The 17,439-nt window shown below is 41.6% G+C and overlaps 1 protein-coding gene across 1 annotated transcript in view; it reads left to right on the top strand.

Moving 5' to 3' along the window:
- Positions 1 to 5,094: 5,094 nt before the first annotated feature.
- Positions 5,095 to 17,439, top strand: part of CADM2 (cell adhesion molecule 2) — a 382,977-nt gene continuing 370,632 nt past the window's right edge. Inside the window, 1 exon segment of the mRNA XM_033146823.1 lies at positions 5,095 to 5,779. Coding sequence (XP_033002714.1) covers positions 5,719 to 5,779 — 61 coding nt within the window. The 5' untranslated portion in view covers positions 5,095 to 5,718.

Here is a 17,439-nt window from a genome sequence, read left to right as displayed (position 1 = left end):
CATGATATTTCATGTGTATTAATTGTTATCTGATAATCTATGTCAGATGGTGTATGCTGAGAGTCCCTAATTCATAATATATTCATATTTGGGAGCATGTGATGTGCTTATTACTTCTGGTTCCTTTACCAAGAATGTGTGTGCAGTAAAGAAAAAGCTTCAATGCAAGGATGAAAAACTTAAATAAATGGGTGTATATTCCTGAAGAAAGTAGATGAATAGTGGAGTGTCACAGATGGAAGATACAGGTAAATGGATGTTTAGGAGCCCTATATTAGATGTCAGATACCTCACATTTTCTGCCCATTTGCCACTGAACCCAATTCAAGATTTTGGTTTTGACTTAGAAAGCACTAAACAGTTTGGGATTCAGCTACCTGAGGAAACACCCCTCTCCATACTATCCAGCCCATCATTTGAGCTTTGCTGCAGGGACCTGATGGTAATCCCAGCATTAAATGACATCTTAGGGATCAGCCATGTGGCTTTCTCATCAGTAGCATCCGTGATGCGGCGGAACACACTGTCTCTGGAGGTTAGGTTTTTCCAATCACATGTAGCCACTACATGCAAGGAGGCACTCCTGTGTTCTTCTTCCTCTACAGACCAACATTAGAGCCAGGGCTAAAAATGTGGCCCCATTGTAGTTGTACTTAAGGATGCAAGTAACACATACATGGAGCCTTTATTCTGAGACTCTTTTGTAAGCTGCTTTAAGAGCCTCTATGGGATATACAGTGGGATATGAGTATTCTAAATGCATGAATGAATGAATGTATGGCTGTAATTCACCATTTCCAAAATAAGAAAATATTCCTAATTATTGGCTCTACCTTTCTTCAGTTGAAAGTGGCTATTAATGAACTAGACATTTAGTCTAGAGCTGGGAAGCTATATATTACAAAGCATAAAACGCCTTCTTAAATACTGCCTATGGAAATTAGGCACATCTGGCTGATAGTGGTGTGATTTTAATGTGTGAAGCACATGGATTTTACTGTATGACAGGTTCACAGCCTATTGATTAAGCACTTTATAAGATGCACTTAATGCATGACTTTAATTGTTTGTGTGCATGCATGTGAGAAAGCAGGGGGAGAGTAAGGTTTCATCAAAACAAAAGTCTTTGGCGCCTTTAATGCATGAACTAAATAAAATCAAAAGTCATGGCCAATGTGGAATGGTTTAGGCAAGGGCAAGGCCAATAACAACAGTTTACCTATATTGTACACAAAGGAGGAGTTTTGTATTATCAGGTGATTATTTGAAGGCAAACACTTGTCAATGTCCAAGATACATACACTGGCATCAATAATTAACAGAAGATGTGACCTAGCCAATGTACTTCACACCTACTACTTATTGCAGATTGCTACACTATTTCAGTAAGGTAGAAAAGAAGTCTGCCACATATCAGAACTGAGACCATGAAAAATCAAGCTACAATATAGCTACAATATGCTGAGATTATTGAGCAGAGAATATTAAAAATATAAGCCTGCTAGGGAATGTATGGGAATTTTGAAAAGAATCATCTGTGAGGATCCACAACTACCTTTAGCAAGAAGATGATTTTCAAGAATTACTGTCCTGAGGCTTACAAAAATGAAATTATGCTAGTGAGACAAAGAATGAAGTCTATTTAAAAAGCTACATTAATCCAACTCCAGAAATGGTTGTAGAACTTAAATCATGCCATTCAGAAGGCAACTAGATAATGAGCAAGCCAAACTGCATCTTACACAGAGAATCCAATGTAGGATAAAACAAAAAAATAAAGTGGTTCATGTTGTGTGCAGAATGATACAGTGAATTGTATATTTTTGAAACTCTCAGAAAGCAGTCAATGAACTGCTAGATTTGCATGCAATAAATGTGTTCAGTATGGAGCATCCTGAACATTGATGCACCAAAGACTGCTTTGCAATCAGCAAAGCACCTGGAAAGGATGCTATTCAAGCTGAACAGTAGGTGTGGAAAAGTCACCATGTTATTAAACATATTTGACTTCTGTCCATATTGCTGCATAGAAAAAGTAGGACTGGAATACTAGGTGCCATTACTAAAATAAGAAGAAATAAATATATGGAGGATTCTAATGTAATAGAATGGAATTCTCTTGTCAGCAGCATAGGCAGAGTATTATTTACAGAGAAATCCCCTTTACATTGGGCTTGCGGGGAGAGCATTGGAATGTGAGGTGTTAAGAATGGACTCAAAAAGCTTGAAAACACCTGCTATCATTTATTGTGTTCATATGTCTTGAGATATGTTACAACTTTGGGCTGATTCTCATGTTAGTTTGTACTCAAATATCATTGGCATCCATTTATCTCAAGACAATGGAGGAGTGCACCTTTGGGTGAGGTCAAGCTGTTGGAGGTTACAGTGCCTGCTGGGTCTGTAGAAACCAATACAGGAGAGACATGTTTTGTTGCAGCTGGGGCAGACAAAGGCATCCAGTTGTGCTGCTGGTGCACTTCAGCATTCCTGCACTGTGCTCCTCCCAGTGGTCATTGCTACTCTTGTCACAGCTATGGATGCACCTGACTGCCTCCAGGCACTGTATCTGGCAGAGCATGTCCTTGGGGATTCTGCCATCTTCCATTCTGTGGGCATGACCAAGCCAGCACAGACATCACTGAGACAGGAGAGTGAACATGCTGGGGATGTTGGCTTGGGAGAGAACATCTTTGTTTGAGACTCTTTTCTACCATGCGGTGCTCAAAATTTTCCTGACACTGTGCATGTGGAAGGTGCATCCAGACATGCACCCACAGTGACAATGAAAATGTGCTTATAGGTGCAGATCTCTTGTGCAGATTGTGTTGCTTGTGTTTCTACTGTCAAACTATTCTGTATCCACTTCAGAGACATCATGTTAATTTGCACTCTGCCATTCCTATCTGATATACTGGGATTCCAATATCTTTGATGTTCATCTCTGAGCATTAAAATGGCAGGAAAGTGCAATAGCAGACAATAGGATTCCCACACTGTTTTCAGTGCCCCAAGAAATCTCACAGCAACTATGACCATGAGGAAGAATAAAACTGAGAAGAAGGTTTAAGCTCCAAAACAATTATTTAATGTGTGGGAACATTCCCTAAATGTCAGTATAATATGTGCAATTGGCTTCATATATCCACTTGAGGGATGGACAACACATTCCATGGTTGTTGCTTTTTGTGTTTGTTGGTGAATGTTTATTTTATAGGTGATTTAGGCACATATTTTTACATTTGGATTGCTATTTTTAGTTTACTGTCAGTTGTCCTGAACACCAAGATACAAATTTAATAAATTTATGCAGTGTTTAGAGATTCTCCTGATTAAGCAGAATGAAGAAAGAAAGAAAATGGATACAGAAAGGATTTCTATTAAATCAACGGTGCCTGGTGACCAGTGATACTGGTAGAAGATACAGGTAGGTAGCCGTGTTGGTCTGCCATAGTCAAAACAAAATATAAAATCAAAAAATCCATCCAGTAGCACCTTAGAGACCAACTAAGTTTGTTCTTGGTACAAGCTTTCGTGTGCATGCACACTTCTTCAGAAACAGAAGTCACCAGACCCTTATAAGGGTCTGGTGACTTCTGTTTCAGTGTATCTGAAGAAGTGTGCATGCACACAAAAGCTCATACCAAGAACAAACTTAGTTGATCTCTAAGGTGCTACTGGATGGATTTTTTTATTTTTTATTTTGTTTTGGTAGAAGATAGTGAAGCCAACTGTAGCTGGAGCCAGATTCAATAATAGGCAACAGCAAAGCATTACACGTGGAGCCGAGTTTTGTTCCTGGCCTGCTGAGTTATACAAGAGCAAACGAGACGAAGGAGGAGCTGAAATCCAGGGCCCCCTCCTGAGCTGCGTGTAAATCAGAAGGGAGGGAGGTGGGAGCAGACAGAGGCCAACCTGAAGTTGGTGGGCGCGTCCTCCATTTGTCCCAGTGGACCAGCCTCCACCTCCTTAAATCCTTTACGCCTGTATAAATCCAAATTATGACCCCACAGTGACGTTTCGGAGGAGTAGCAAGAGCATCGCAGAAATTGGCAGCAAGTCCACGCCTTCATACCTACATGGGCGTGAGAAGCGGGATGGAGGATACAGGCGAAAGTTAACACGCGAGGAAAGGATCAGCAGCGCGGCGTTAGAAGGAGAGGATCGGCGTAGTGCAGGTGCAGTGCTTTCTTCCGGCCCGGGGTCCGTCCCTGCGCAGTTCATGTCCGCTCCTGGCATTTCTGCTGCTCTCCCTGGTTCTTCCACACGTGCCTCTTACTTGTTTGACAATCTGTCATCCACTGCCCCGCCCCGCACCTCCCCAGAGCTGATTGGATCCCGTCTGCCGAGCAGCAGTGCCTGTAGTCTTCTGCCCGTCCCTCTCTTTAGCTACGCACAAAGCGAATTATCCTTGTAAGAATCGGCTGCTGCTGCCACTGCTGGCTGCCTGAGTTGTGACCCATTTTCCCAAGCGCTCTCTCGCTCGCACGCACGCTGCCGCCGCCGCCGCCGCTTTCAAGCGGGCGCCGTCTTCAGCCCGCCGGGTGCTCGCAAGTCGAGAGAAGCAGCCACTTTCAGAACTACCTTTGGACAGCGACTTCCCTCTTTCCACCTCCCCACACCTTTTTATTCTTTTCCCAAACCGCTCATTGGCTGGCAAGGAAACACCCCGCTTGCATTCCTCATAGGCTCAGGCAAATGCCAGTCCAAAGTTGAGACAAAGAGGGCGGGCACTGCAAAGCAATAAGTCCCCTTCACACGCGGACATCCCCCTCACCCCCGCCGTCCCCAGAACTCACTCATCAGCTTTCCTCTTGCATCGGTGCTGCCCGCTGACAGGTTGGCAGCGCAGGATAGACCCTCTCCTATTGGAGAGCCGCAACTGCCTGTCAGGCCCTGGCTGCGAAAGGGGGAGGACGCTACAGAGAGCGTGGCTGTGCAAAAAATTAAAAAAATGTGCCGGGGGGTAGGTCTAAAGCCCAGCGAGGGGGCGTGGCCCGGCAAGTTAGAGGCGTGGCTATTCAGAGAGAGGGAAACGTGCCTGGGAAGGGGGCGGAGTCCTGTAGGAGAAAGGAGGGGTCATTGTGGCGGGGGGAGGGAGGAGGAGGAGGTGCGCGCGCTGAGATTGCCCTTGTGTCTAGAGCTGGGAAAGCGGCTGGTGTAGCGGAGCAGTCTCCCTGCGAGCTGAGGTGAGAGGCAACGTGCGAAGCAGCAGGAAGGCGAGCGCCGCAGCTGCCCGCCCGTCTCTCCTCAGCACCCGGACCGGCCGGAGAAGGGGCGGCCGAAGAAGGGAGCTTTCGCCGGTGTTTCCAGAAAGGGGCAGCCGACTCCTGCCGGCGACGGAGCGAGGGAGGAAGTGTGCAGCCGCGTGCCCCCCACCGAGGGAAGGACGGGCTTGGGGGGCGAACTGAAGAGGAGGGCGAAGCCAGCCGCCGCTTCTGCCGCCGCCGCCGCCGCTCGCCCCCATTGCACCCCCGCGCGACCCTGGTCCTCCTCTTCACCCCGCTGGATAGGCTGAGGGAGACACTGCGGCGGCGGAGGCGGCGGCGGAGGCGGCTCCTGCTGGGGGGAGGACGAGCCCAGCGAGAGGAGGAGGAGGAAGAGGAGAAGAAGAAGAAGAGGAGGAAGAAGGAAGAGGGAACAGCGGTCGCAGCAGCAGCAGGAGCTGCTGCGGGATTCTCTGCCTCGCGCCCAACCAGCCCGAGGGAAACCCCCAGGATGCGGCTGAAACCGAGCGTCGTCTTGCGCTTATACAGCCTCTGCGGGATCCTCATACAAGGTACCACCCCCGCCCGTGCCCACTTCGCCGCCGCCGCCTCTCGGCCCCCCGCTCGCGCCCAACTTCTGGCTGCGACGTGCGTGCCAAGGCTGAGGTGGGGTCGTCGTGGGGCTGGAGGGGTACCCTGTGCTCTTTCCTCGCCGCCTTGGAAAGACTCCTCGCTCGACCTCATTCCCTCCAACTGTCGCCTCCTCTCTCTCTCCCCCCCCCCCCACTCCCTGGAGACTTGCTCCCAGCCTGCCCCTCATTTGTCTTCGCATCTCTCGGCTCCCCCTCCTCCCCCTTCCCAGTGCACTGCCCGCCCGCAAGCTCCTTTCCCTCCCGTCTGGGTTCTCTAATCCTGGGCTTCCTTCCCCCTTTATCTCTTCCGTTCGCTTCCTCCTGGCTTCCCATCCTTTCTCTCCCGTGCGCCCCCCTCCCCCGCCGTCTTTCGTCTATCCATCACCCTTCGGCTCTCTCTCTCTCTCTCCTTCTCCTCCTCTTCCACCAGCACCTCCTAGCCTCCAGCACCGCCACTTGTACAGAGCCTGCCATCCTTAAAGTGCTGCACAAACATTAATCCTTCCCTGCCCGCCCCTGAAAGTCCTTCCCTCCCGTCTCTTGAGAGTCTTGCAGCACCCCCCCCCGTCCACCTCGGTTTCAACTCCTCGTACCCTTTCCCTCCAGCCACTCTTTTTCACCCCATCGCCTATGTCTATAAAAGTGAGAGGGGAGATGCAGCGAGAGGAACAACGTGGGCACTGCAACACCATCCCGTGGGGGGGGGGCAGAGAGAGAGAGTAAAATGCTTGAAAGCTGAGCGCTGGTAAAGAGGAGGCTCGAAGAAGGCTGTGCATGCGTGGCTTACTGGAGACTTAAAGATGTGCAGAGCTAGGTCTCCTAAACCTTTATTCTCTCTCCCCCCCCCCCCCGCAACCCACCTCGGCATAACCTCCAATATGGAATGCATCCTCACAGTCTCCTTTGAGGCTGGATTATATTTGTCCCCTTGTTCCTTATGTCTGCACCAATGGCTCTAATCCTATGCCTCACAAGTGAAATGTAACAATTGTAGTGGCGCGCGGAGGGGGGGTGTACAAGCGACTGTCGTTATGCAAATGGATGGTTGTGGAAATATGTGGATGTAAAGTAGGTGGTGGTTTATTTCCAGCTCCCACCATCATCTCCCTCACCACCCACCACCTTGAAAATCAAATCAAATCGGCAATGTGTGTTAGGGAGCCAGCCTAGAGATTCCGTTGTTCCTGATGCTGTTAAGAGAATGTGGTCATGGTGCTGGAATGTGCAATGAGGGTAATGGATGTGCGTGCCTGTGTGTGAGTGAGTGAGTGTGTATGTGTGCCTTTATGGCTGCAGTGTTTGAGTATTGGAGGGGAGGGGGAGATGCTATTGCTACCCCCTTTCTCCTTCCCTTTCCCACGGGCAGGGGAGGATGGGGTCACTAGATACCCAAATGTGTCAGGACGAAGGACTCCTGAGTCTTAAGAATCATCTAGACAGCTTTTGGAGGCTGTAAATGAGGTCAGCAAGCACCAGCAACTTCCCCGTGTTTTTCTCAGGATGGTTGGCTTCCCCACCCCATCAGGATGGCCGGGGGCAAAGAATTGTCTCAATCGTTCTGTGTATAGGGAATTCAGAAAGAGCCAAGTATGACCTTGTGGCATTCCCCCCACCGTCTTCTTCAGTAGCAGTGTTATAAAGTTTATTGTATTTCATGCCTCTGTGCACTTGCAGTAGCATGAGATGAGGTCTCAGAACAGGCAGGGGAAGCTTTTTCTTCCTACCCACCCCACCTCCGAAAGGAGAGGTAACCTTTTAAGTGAGTCTGTGACTGTCGTATTTTGAAACCTGCAACCCCTGCTTCATCTTCTGAGCAAGCAGGATTTTGAAAAAGCAGTGCTGAAAGGAGGTGGAATGATTTCATTTGGTGGCTGCAATGATTTTATACGGTTGGCTATTTGCTTTCCTTGCCGATCTGTGTGAGCTGCTGGGACTGGCATAGTACAAGGAGCTGCTGTGGTGCTACTGTATGGGATTATTTATTGGGGAATCTGGCAGGTGGCACATGTAGAGGGTTGCCTCTCTTGCTGTTAAATTTCCATGTGAATTGTTGATTCTCTTTGCTGCAGAACGGGGAAGCACCCTTTATTGATTTTTCTTATCAGTATGATTATGGTTGCTACTGTTGAAGGAAAACTTGATATTTTTAGAATGCTATCCACTACATTCAATGCATCATGTGTTTAATAATAAACAGTCAGTGTAAAATCTTATTTTTCTGTCTAGATTTGTCCATTTTTAAAAATAACAGAGCAGTTCAGTGGTTGTGCCAGGAAAAAGATTGCACCACTGCAGGCAGCATCAGGTAACAGAAAAATGCCATGCATTTTTGGTTGTGTACATGAAGGTAACCAAGCTGGGCCTTTTCATATAGGATAGAGAATGTCGTTACATCACCTACATGGTACTTTCCCTATACTTTCCCTATATTTAAAAAATGTGGGGTGTTCTCATTTTTGGGTAAACCTTCCCCTTTTTATTTTCAGCAACAGCTGGCAAGAAGAACAGCAGCTCAAACATTCAGTCTTACAAACTGTAGCTGAGAAGGCTGCTTTTGAAAACACTTTGCCCGGCCTTCCTCTTTATGCAACTGAATATTTCTGCATATGTAAGGGACTGAGTAGTGTGGCCTGTTTTGAGCCCTCCTCTGTAGGATTGGAGTCAAACAATGATGGCACAGGAATTAAATGCACATTGATAAGGATAGTATATTACATCCAGTAGGTACATTTTTAGACACTTTCTATTATGCTGATAACTCCATAGTCTGTCTCCCCCACAACGAGTTTGGCATTAACATCAGGTTTGGCGAATGTACTGTGGACACTATTATTCTTGTATAGAAAATATAGCAAATCCTGCCAGATTAATTTGCTTTCTAAACTTTCAATCTTATCAGTGGAAAGTTCTATTGGCCTTTCCTTTGTGCGTTTTGCCACCCCACTAAGTAGCTGTTCTGGAGGATGTGTTTTCTACATAAAGAGTGAAACAACCCAAATCCACCCCAAATCTAATTTTGCTAGTAGATGCCTACTAAAACAGTTACCCACCCCACCCCACCCCACCCCGGAATCCAGATATTTTGAAATGTAAATTATTATTATTATTATTATTATTATTATTATTATTATTATTATTCTACTTTTAGAAATGTGTAGTGTACTGGTATAATCTTGATTTCGATTTGGGGCTGCATAATCAAGGTGGTCAATGTGGAAATCTGGCTTTATTGGAATGACCTCTCTTAGCCATGAGGCCAGCTATGACAATCAATCAACACTACCAAGAGATAATGGATGCTCAGCTTCTGGAAAGACTGACAAAGCCTTTTAAGTGACAGGTAGCATTTGTAGAAAGTATAAAATAGGTACTTAAATAACTTTCATCACATCAGTTAATGATATTGGTGTGGATAAAAACAACAACACTATGGCTTTGTTAGTGAAGCTGGAGGAAGCACTCTTTCTTTCCTAGATTTTAATATGAATGTGTAGATAGTTTCTTCCCCCATAATTGAAGTGAATATTCATGATTATGTGAATGTAGCCCCACCCACATATCTCAAGCTAACCATTCTACAGCCTAAGTTTCCCCCACAGTGACACTTAAGCATAACATATATTATTTTGGTTTTATAAATTTGCAAAGCAAAATCTTTGGAATTGCTAGATATTTTACCAACTCTATAAAATCAACCATAAGCTCACTTGCATAAACTAAAACCAGTTATTAGGTAAGTAGCATACTTCCATAAGCTGTGTATTGCATAATATATACTATGAAATTGCAGCAGTAAATATATTTTACTGTACTTCATGTGTATAGAAGTGCTAGAATTGTAGCTGCTGTAGCCCCCTGCTGTGTGATAATGCAAATGGCATCTAATGCTTTAATGTGCTGTGCTTTTGTGAGAACTGGATAGCACTGTATTAGATGCAGAAGCTGTTACACTCAATACTTCACTGGCACTGAGTAAATATTTCAGAGCAATTCCTACAGTTCCTTGAGAAAATGTGTGATTGAAGTGAATTTTTCACTGAATGATTGTCAGTAGATGACTAGCTAATAATTGTGTTTGAGGTTGTTCGTGATATGTCTTTTCAAAACATCTTGCTGATGAGTCTGTAAAATCAGAAACATATTTTTTTTCTTCTGCTAAAAAATAAGCAGGAACAACGAGTTGGCTTTAATGCACTCTATACATAATATTGTGCCTTAAAATAACTGTGTTGTGGTCTTCACGATATCCTGAAGTAGGCAATATTTAAACTTATTTGATCTGTTTCTAGTACTTTTTTATGAAGTGCATCATGTAAAACAAAATTTGCCAAATATATGGCAGCATATTTTAATGTGATGTTAGAGCTAAAAAAACCCTCCCTACATGAATTCCATTTTGTTCCTTTCTAAATAGCAGGGGGGAAATAACATCAGTTGTCCTTCAGCATTAACTGTATATGTTACATTTGTTGGTTTTTATATTCCATAAACAAACAAACAAAATCCTTTTTTGTATTCTATATATGGAAAAGCTACAGTTTTTCTTGTTAACCAATATCAATGAAAAATAAAAGTATTTGAAATTTAAAGCAGCAACTCTGGATTTGTAAATTTTTTGAAAAAATGGAAGGAACATCTTATACAATATTGCATGTTTACTTGAAAGTTAGCTCAGATTTCAAGGAGTACTTCCAAGTAAAATGATATATTTGAGGTAGTGTATAGACATACAAGAGAACAATTATTAACTTGAAGAATATTTATTAGAATAAAATATATGTACAGAGAACAACCATTACAGCACTACCAGTGATGTAAATTAGCAAGAGTACACTCTCATGTCATAAGTGAAAACACTTATTTTCTATTACAGATTTGTTAGAACTAATATAACTAGCCATTAAATATGTCTCTTATTGGTATTTTTCTTCAGTTGTTGTTTCTTTTCATAGTGTTTGCAGTTTATTTTTTGAACTTCTGCTTTGCTTACCCTTTTTTTCAACCCTGACCTTTCATAAGCTCAGGTGAAATTTTATTGGCCAAAGTAAGTTCCATTCAGTTCACTAAAGCTGCATCTCCTTGTTAAAATGTGACTCTTATCTTTGTTACATCTACACATAACCATTACCAGCTCTGGGTTTGGGGTTACTTTTCATCTCTCAAATGCAAAACATCCCAGCAATAATCTCACTCCTTTTGAAAATTTTAGCAAGTAATTTAGAAAAAAAGAAAAAGCATTTATCATAACATTGATTTCAATAGTATAATGGTAACTTGGAATTTCAACAGTTTATGTTGTTGAAGTTTTTGCAGAATAAAAAGTTCCTAAATATGTTGTCCTTTTGATGAAAAATGCAACAAAATAAGTTCTGAATCACTAATGTTGAACACTGTGAAAATTATACTCTAAATACATTTTTGTTATTATTAAATCCAGAAATTGTTTGTCAGAAAAATGTGAGAAATGTGTCTTGCTTGTATGTTAACTTTTGTTCTTATGACCACCTCCTTTTTATATTCCATTGCTATAATATGAGAAATGGATTCTTAAGATTAGTTGGCATGCTGGAAGAGATTGTTTATCCTGATGAGATACCTAGAGTTTTCCTCATTTACAATGATAACTTCTTTTTGAAAAGAGAGAATTAAGAACAACATAGTTCATGGCTTTGCAAATGTATCCCCCCCCCCCCCGGACTTCTGGGCTACTGATTACAGTGTTGACGTCTAAAGCTTATGGCTGCACTATGGTCATACCTTTGGAACTATGCTTATTCTAGTTTCATTTGCAAGTTGTAAAATTTGGTCTCAGCTAATGTCAGAATCTAGCTATCTGTTACTTTCCTCTCTGAAGGAAGTAAAGTGTGAAAGAAAGTTGATTCTACTGCTGCCTCTTTGACTATTAGCTCTCTGAAATATCCATAAAGACTCTTAGCAAATGAGATTGTAGCCAGTGAAGGCAACAATTGTATGCTTATTGTTAGGTTTTTATAATGTTGCATCCCTTTGAAGACATGCAGATGCTGTCTTTGCCATGATAAGAGCTGAATTGCTGGTTATCATTTTGGCTGGGGCAGAAGTGTCAATTTTTGGTTGGTTTTCATGGGCTGAGCTGAAGGAGAGGACCTTGTCTCTATTCTATAGAGCACTGAGGTGTTCCTATATTAAACTATCAAGTGCATTACCCCCAAAATAACTCCTTCTTGTACATATATATTCTCTGTATTATTCTTGTTCATGAATGACACACTGAGTTCTGCTTATTCGTCCACAGTCTAAGTGTACCCTTTCTCTATCAGCAGCACTTGGACTCAAGAACAGAGCAGTGCGTTTAGATAGGGTAAAATGAAGGTACTATTTGTGTTTGGTGCCTTCATCTTCCTTGGGAAACACTGTTGAGCCAAAAGATATTTCAGGGATTCTCTGGTCACTACAGAATGGAGATACTGGACAAAAGCATTGTTGGCCTTAATCAGGGATCAGGAAACTTTGGCCCTCCAGATGTTGCTGAACTACAGCTCCCAACATCCTAGCCATGTTTGCTGGAGCTGACGAGAATTGTAGTTCAGCAACATCTGGAGACCAAAGATTCCCCACCCCTGGCCTAAATTAATAGGAGCTGTGAATCAACTGTAAGGGGACAAGTATACTTTACAGTACATGCTACTTTCTTTTTATATGGAATGTATGCATCTGAATGGAAAAGGTTTATGCAGATATATACAAAAAGTTTCCTCAACTGATTTCTTTTTTCGATTTCAGAGAACCTAGCCAACATTCAGAGGCACTTTTAAGCTGTAAAACCAAGGTTGCAAGACAACCCCTTAGATTATCTGACAACTTCAGGGAAGTTTCACAGAAGAGCTTGCACTTCACCTTGAATAACTGGAAACCACCCTATGGTACTCCTGCCCCCCTCAGCCATCTATGTAGTCATACAGAAAGTATGACAAACCACCTACATGTTTCAGTTAGCAGAAACTGCTGAGTACACCTCTTATCATATCAGCCAGAAAAATTCCTAGGAGACATTGGGAAGCCATCTGTGTCCATATGCCATTGGATTTTAAGCCACTCTGAGGGTGAGGTAGGGGCCTTGGGCAGAAAAAATACCCTATAAATCAAGATATCAAATAAATGAGTCTGCTTAAATTCAGTTTAGCCTGATTTAATGCATTGAACTGTCCCCATGGTGCTTTGAAACCAATCTTCAGTGGTCTTTTGTAGACTTCTATTTTTAGGACATAGGTGAGAAATAGATTTTTTGCGTGCACAGATGAAAGAAAAGAAAAGAAGTTTATTGAGATTTTTTTTTGTTAAACAAACCTGACCTTAAACTAAGAAGATTGTTTTGACTTGCTTCTGAAATAATAGCTGTGAATATTATAAGAGTCTAACACAGCAATTTTAGAAACAAAATAGGAAATTCTTTCCAGTAGCACCTTAGAGACCAACTGAGTTTGTTCTTGGTATGAGCTTTCGTGTGCATGCACACTTCTTCAGAAGTGTGCATACCACTTCTTCAGGTATCTGAAGAAGTGTGCATGCACACGAAAGCTCATACCAAGAACAAACTCAGTTGGTCTCTAAGGTGCTACTGGAAAGAATTTCCTATTTTGTTTCGACTATGGCAGACCAACACGGCTACCCACCTGTAACAGCAATTTTAGTTATGATAGCATTGCTACTGTTTTTGGATTACTAATCAAGCATAAATGTTAGGATTTAATATTGGGGGGAAAGTATTTTAAAATATTACATATGCCAGAAAATCTTGAGGTATTTGATCAAAACTGGGGATCTGATGAGTGTGTTCCATATCATGGTAGGAAGACCTTTTTGCAACATAACATCTAATTCCCTTTGCTGCTTACTTGCCTCATATTTCTGTGTCTTCTGCATCAAGGGAAAGGAACTGACTTTGAAAATACATGCAGAGGAAATCAAGAAACAAGGAAATAAAAGGGGTTGAAATTTCTTTCAATTCATGTAAACCTTCAGTTTTTTGAAGTGCATGAAACCCAAAGTGAAAGTTCAAGAGTATGAAGCTATAGTTCTTGCCAACATGGATTTAGAAAATTACCTTGAATTATGGTATTATTTTCAATGATATATTTACTGGAATAGAGCAAGGATATAAATAAAATTGAGACAGATGATACATTTGTCTATAGTTAGTAAGGTTGCTATCTTATACATATCTTATACATATTTATCTAGTAAATTGTATTGAACATGTATAGCATTGCACTGTAAGATATTTGTTGGGTGCAATTTATTACCATAATTACATTATAGGAATGAATATTTCTAAGTTATTATGCCAAAAATAGTATATTCTGTTACTATATGATAGCACCAAGATCTACAAAAAATCTAAGAGCAGATAATAAGTATTTCCTTAAACCTTTAAATCTTTTAACCCTTTATATTTTAAACCTTTATATTTCCCCCTATTTTTCCAAATGGAAAACCAAATGGAAAACCAAAATATCCTTGAATACGTTAGAGTGAAATAGTTTATATACTGTGCATATTGGGCAATGGAAAAGTTTCTGTAACTTCTAATTCAAACATAAAGGTGGTATATCTGATGTTCCCACTCATTAATAGTTTTAATGTTTTTTTTTAATTACCCCATCCCATTTTAATATAGTTATTTCTATTGACAAAGTGCTTTCATGCCATGATTTATCCCAAGAATATATTGTTTTATAAAACAATATTTTGTGAGCCTGAAGTCTACTTCTACTTAGCAAAGCTCTGTGTCCCAGAGCTTAAAAATGTCTGACAGCTCTGAGAATTTTTAAGGACAAATTACCTCGCAGTGTCAGTTGCAGTAGATGCTTAGGGATAAATATCTGAACAAATGGAAAATACCAAACTGACCTACATCTGCTGGATTATCAGTGTGTTAGTGGACCTGTTTCTATTTCTGCCACACAATATGGCAAGAGACTGCTGTGATTATTTCCTAACTAGGAAAAGACCAGACTAATTAGTTGGGAACATAAGAAATGAGTTTCTGAATTAGATGTAATGCATCTGAATATTCATCTGCTGCACTAAAAACCTTTTTGTTCATGTTATTAAGTTTTTGTTATTTTATGACAGCTAAGTCTAACCAATAAGTTTTCTTTTATTGTAATAGCCATTGTGATCCAGTTATTACAAGCTATGGGAGTAAAGTCAGTCTGGACGACGACGACGATGACTTTACAAATGATAATCATTCCCTCTAATAACAAATTGAGGTGGTGACTGCTCATGGCATTGTAACCAAAATGTGGCAACTGAAAAACAAGAGGAAGGTATCAGCATGCTCAAGGGAATCCTACAGTTTACAGAAATAAAGAAATAAAATAATAATAAAAATAATAAAAATACTCCTCCCCACCCCACCCCCGACAAAGAAAGAACCCAGACCAATAAGAACTAGAGCTGTTCACTAGACAGGGAATGTTGTGTCGGTTGAAAAAGAGAAATGGAAAACGAAGCAGGGACAAGAGGAAATGTCTGGCTAGAACTCTGAATATGAGTTTGGATGCTAGGACAGAAGTATACACAGCAAAAATTTATTGCAGATCCCACTTATACTAAATGGAAGGATTAGTATCATCCAGAATGCAGAGGAATCTTGATTGGTTGCAGCTGGGCATCCTACATTCCGGGACTCTCTGTCACAACAACAGCGAAGAGCAGAAGAGATTAAAGCCTGTCAGCCTGGCCTTAATCCCTGTAAGTTTCAGCGAATCATCACCACTCTCTTTTCCCTCAGTGCAGCTGGCCCTTTTATGGGGAAGTTGGGAAGTTGCTCTTGCCCACATTGTAGCATCCCAAGCCTCACTCATTTAATGTTAGCCTGGCCTTGCTTTGCACAAAATAGCATGGTCCATGAGTGATTTATACCTGGGATTCTCTGATGGCCTTGGGGAGTGGTGAATGGTCCTTGTGCTTTCAGTCTACTACATTATATGTGAGTTTGAAAAGGGAGGCTGTAAGTGGGACTAAAGGCAGCTGTGTCCATAGTAAGAAGTAAGTGGGAGTGCTACTTTTCTCTCTTTCCCTCTTTCCCCCATTGAGAATGGGACAGCTCAGCTGCCTCTTATCAGAGGTCTAAACTGATAACAGGCAGAGAGCTTTTTAAATTTGTCAAAGGGTCACATGCAGTTAGGACTAGACACAGCTCTTGGAACACAAGTTGTCCGCACCTGCAATATGCACTATAAAGCTTAATAGAAACACCTGAGAGCTATTTGCAGTTGTTGTTTTTAATGTACTACTTAAGTGAAATCCTGTTGAACTCTGCATAGTTTCGGGTGAAAATGACCATATAATGCATTTATGTTTGTGGTGTGTTGTATTGCTAGCTATTATACTACTGTAGCGTAATAATAGTTCAAATTTGTTTTCCTCTTTATGATGAAACAAATCTCAAAGCCGTCATAAAAGCCATGTTGATCTTGCCATTTTTAATACCACATACTTACTAGACTATTATATTTACTTGACTCAAGAAAAATGTATACCTACTAGTAACAACATAACTGTGAGATTACTTTTAATGGTACTACAGCTGGATTTCATTAAAATATATACATATAGAAGGCTAAAGACATTGCATGGCATTCTGTATTTGCTGCTTAAGGAACAACAGTTTATATTCTTGTGTGCAAAGTTAACAGCAGTATGTAATGGCACTGATGACTATGAAAACATAACTATATATTAGTAGTATAACTGAGAAATTATAAAACTAATACCAAAAATAAAATGGTGACCAAAATATTGCTGGAAAATGGAACAGCTTCTGTGAATTATGAAGTTGTTAAGGCAACAGTGAAGGGGAAATAAACTTTAGCCTTATGAGTGAGAAGACTGTTATGTGTTCTAAGCAGTTATTGTGAAATAAAAGCACTAGTGGAATTAACAGGACAGTTGCTCAATTTAATGGAAACTATACTTTTCTGGTGGGAATGTGAGAAAGTGCTAGAAATGGCTGCCTAAGATATAGTCTGATATGCTGCCTCCAGGGAGGGGAATTCTTGAATCTGCTGAGGGACAAACATACACATGGACCATCAATTTGGATTGTCCAGACAATGGCAGTAAGATGTAGTTTTGCTTTAGTTGTGTAACACCATGTCATTGATATACTCTGTGAAAACTAAAATGGTTCCCCCCCAACCTATATTTAAGTTAAAAATCCTGCTGTTTTTAAATGGCTTTCAGTGATCAGTTGAAGAGAGAGAGCTAATTATTCTGTTGTGGTGGTATTATTGCTGTTTGAATGACTTTGAGTCTGCTGTTTTGGATTCTAATGATTTATATTTGATGGGGAATCTTATTGTGTGCTCTATTGAGAGTTCAATGGAGGGTGAAAACTGAATTATTCATATTTGAATGAATGAACAGACTGCAGGGTTTGCCAGTGCAGTAGCTCCAGGCACCATTGTGTCCACTTACTACCTCCTATTGCACATGAAACAGGTCTCAGTAATGTAAAGAAAACACTGGGGCCTAATTTGAATAGTAGAGTGTTTGGTATCTGGTGGGCGGGGCTTTGTGTTATGCTCCGGAATCTGCCTCTCCTTTCAGTG

Source organism: Lacerta agilis, chromosome 4, assembly GCF_009819535.1.
Source record: "Lacerta agilis isolate rLacAgi1 chromosome 4, rLacAgi1.pri, whole genome shotgun sequence".
NCBI lineage: Eukaryota > Metazoa > Chordata > Lepidosauria > Squamata > Lacertidae > Lacerta > Lacerta agilis.
Note: the sequence above shows the minus strand (reverse complement) of the source record. Positions and strands in the feature narration are given on the sequence as shown.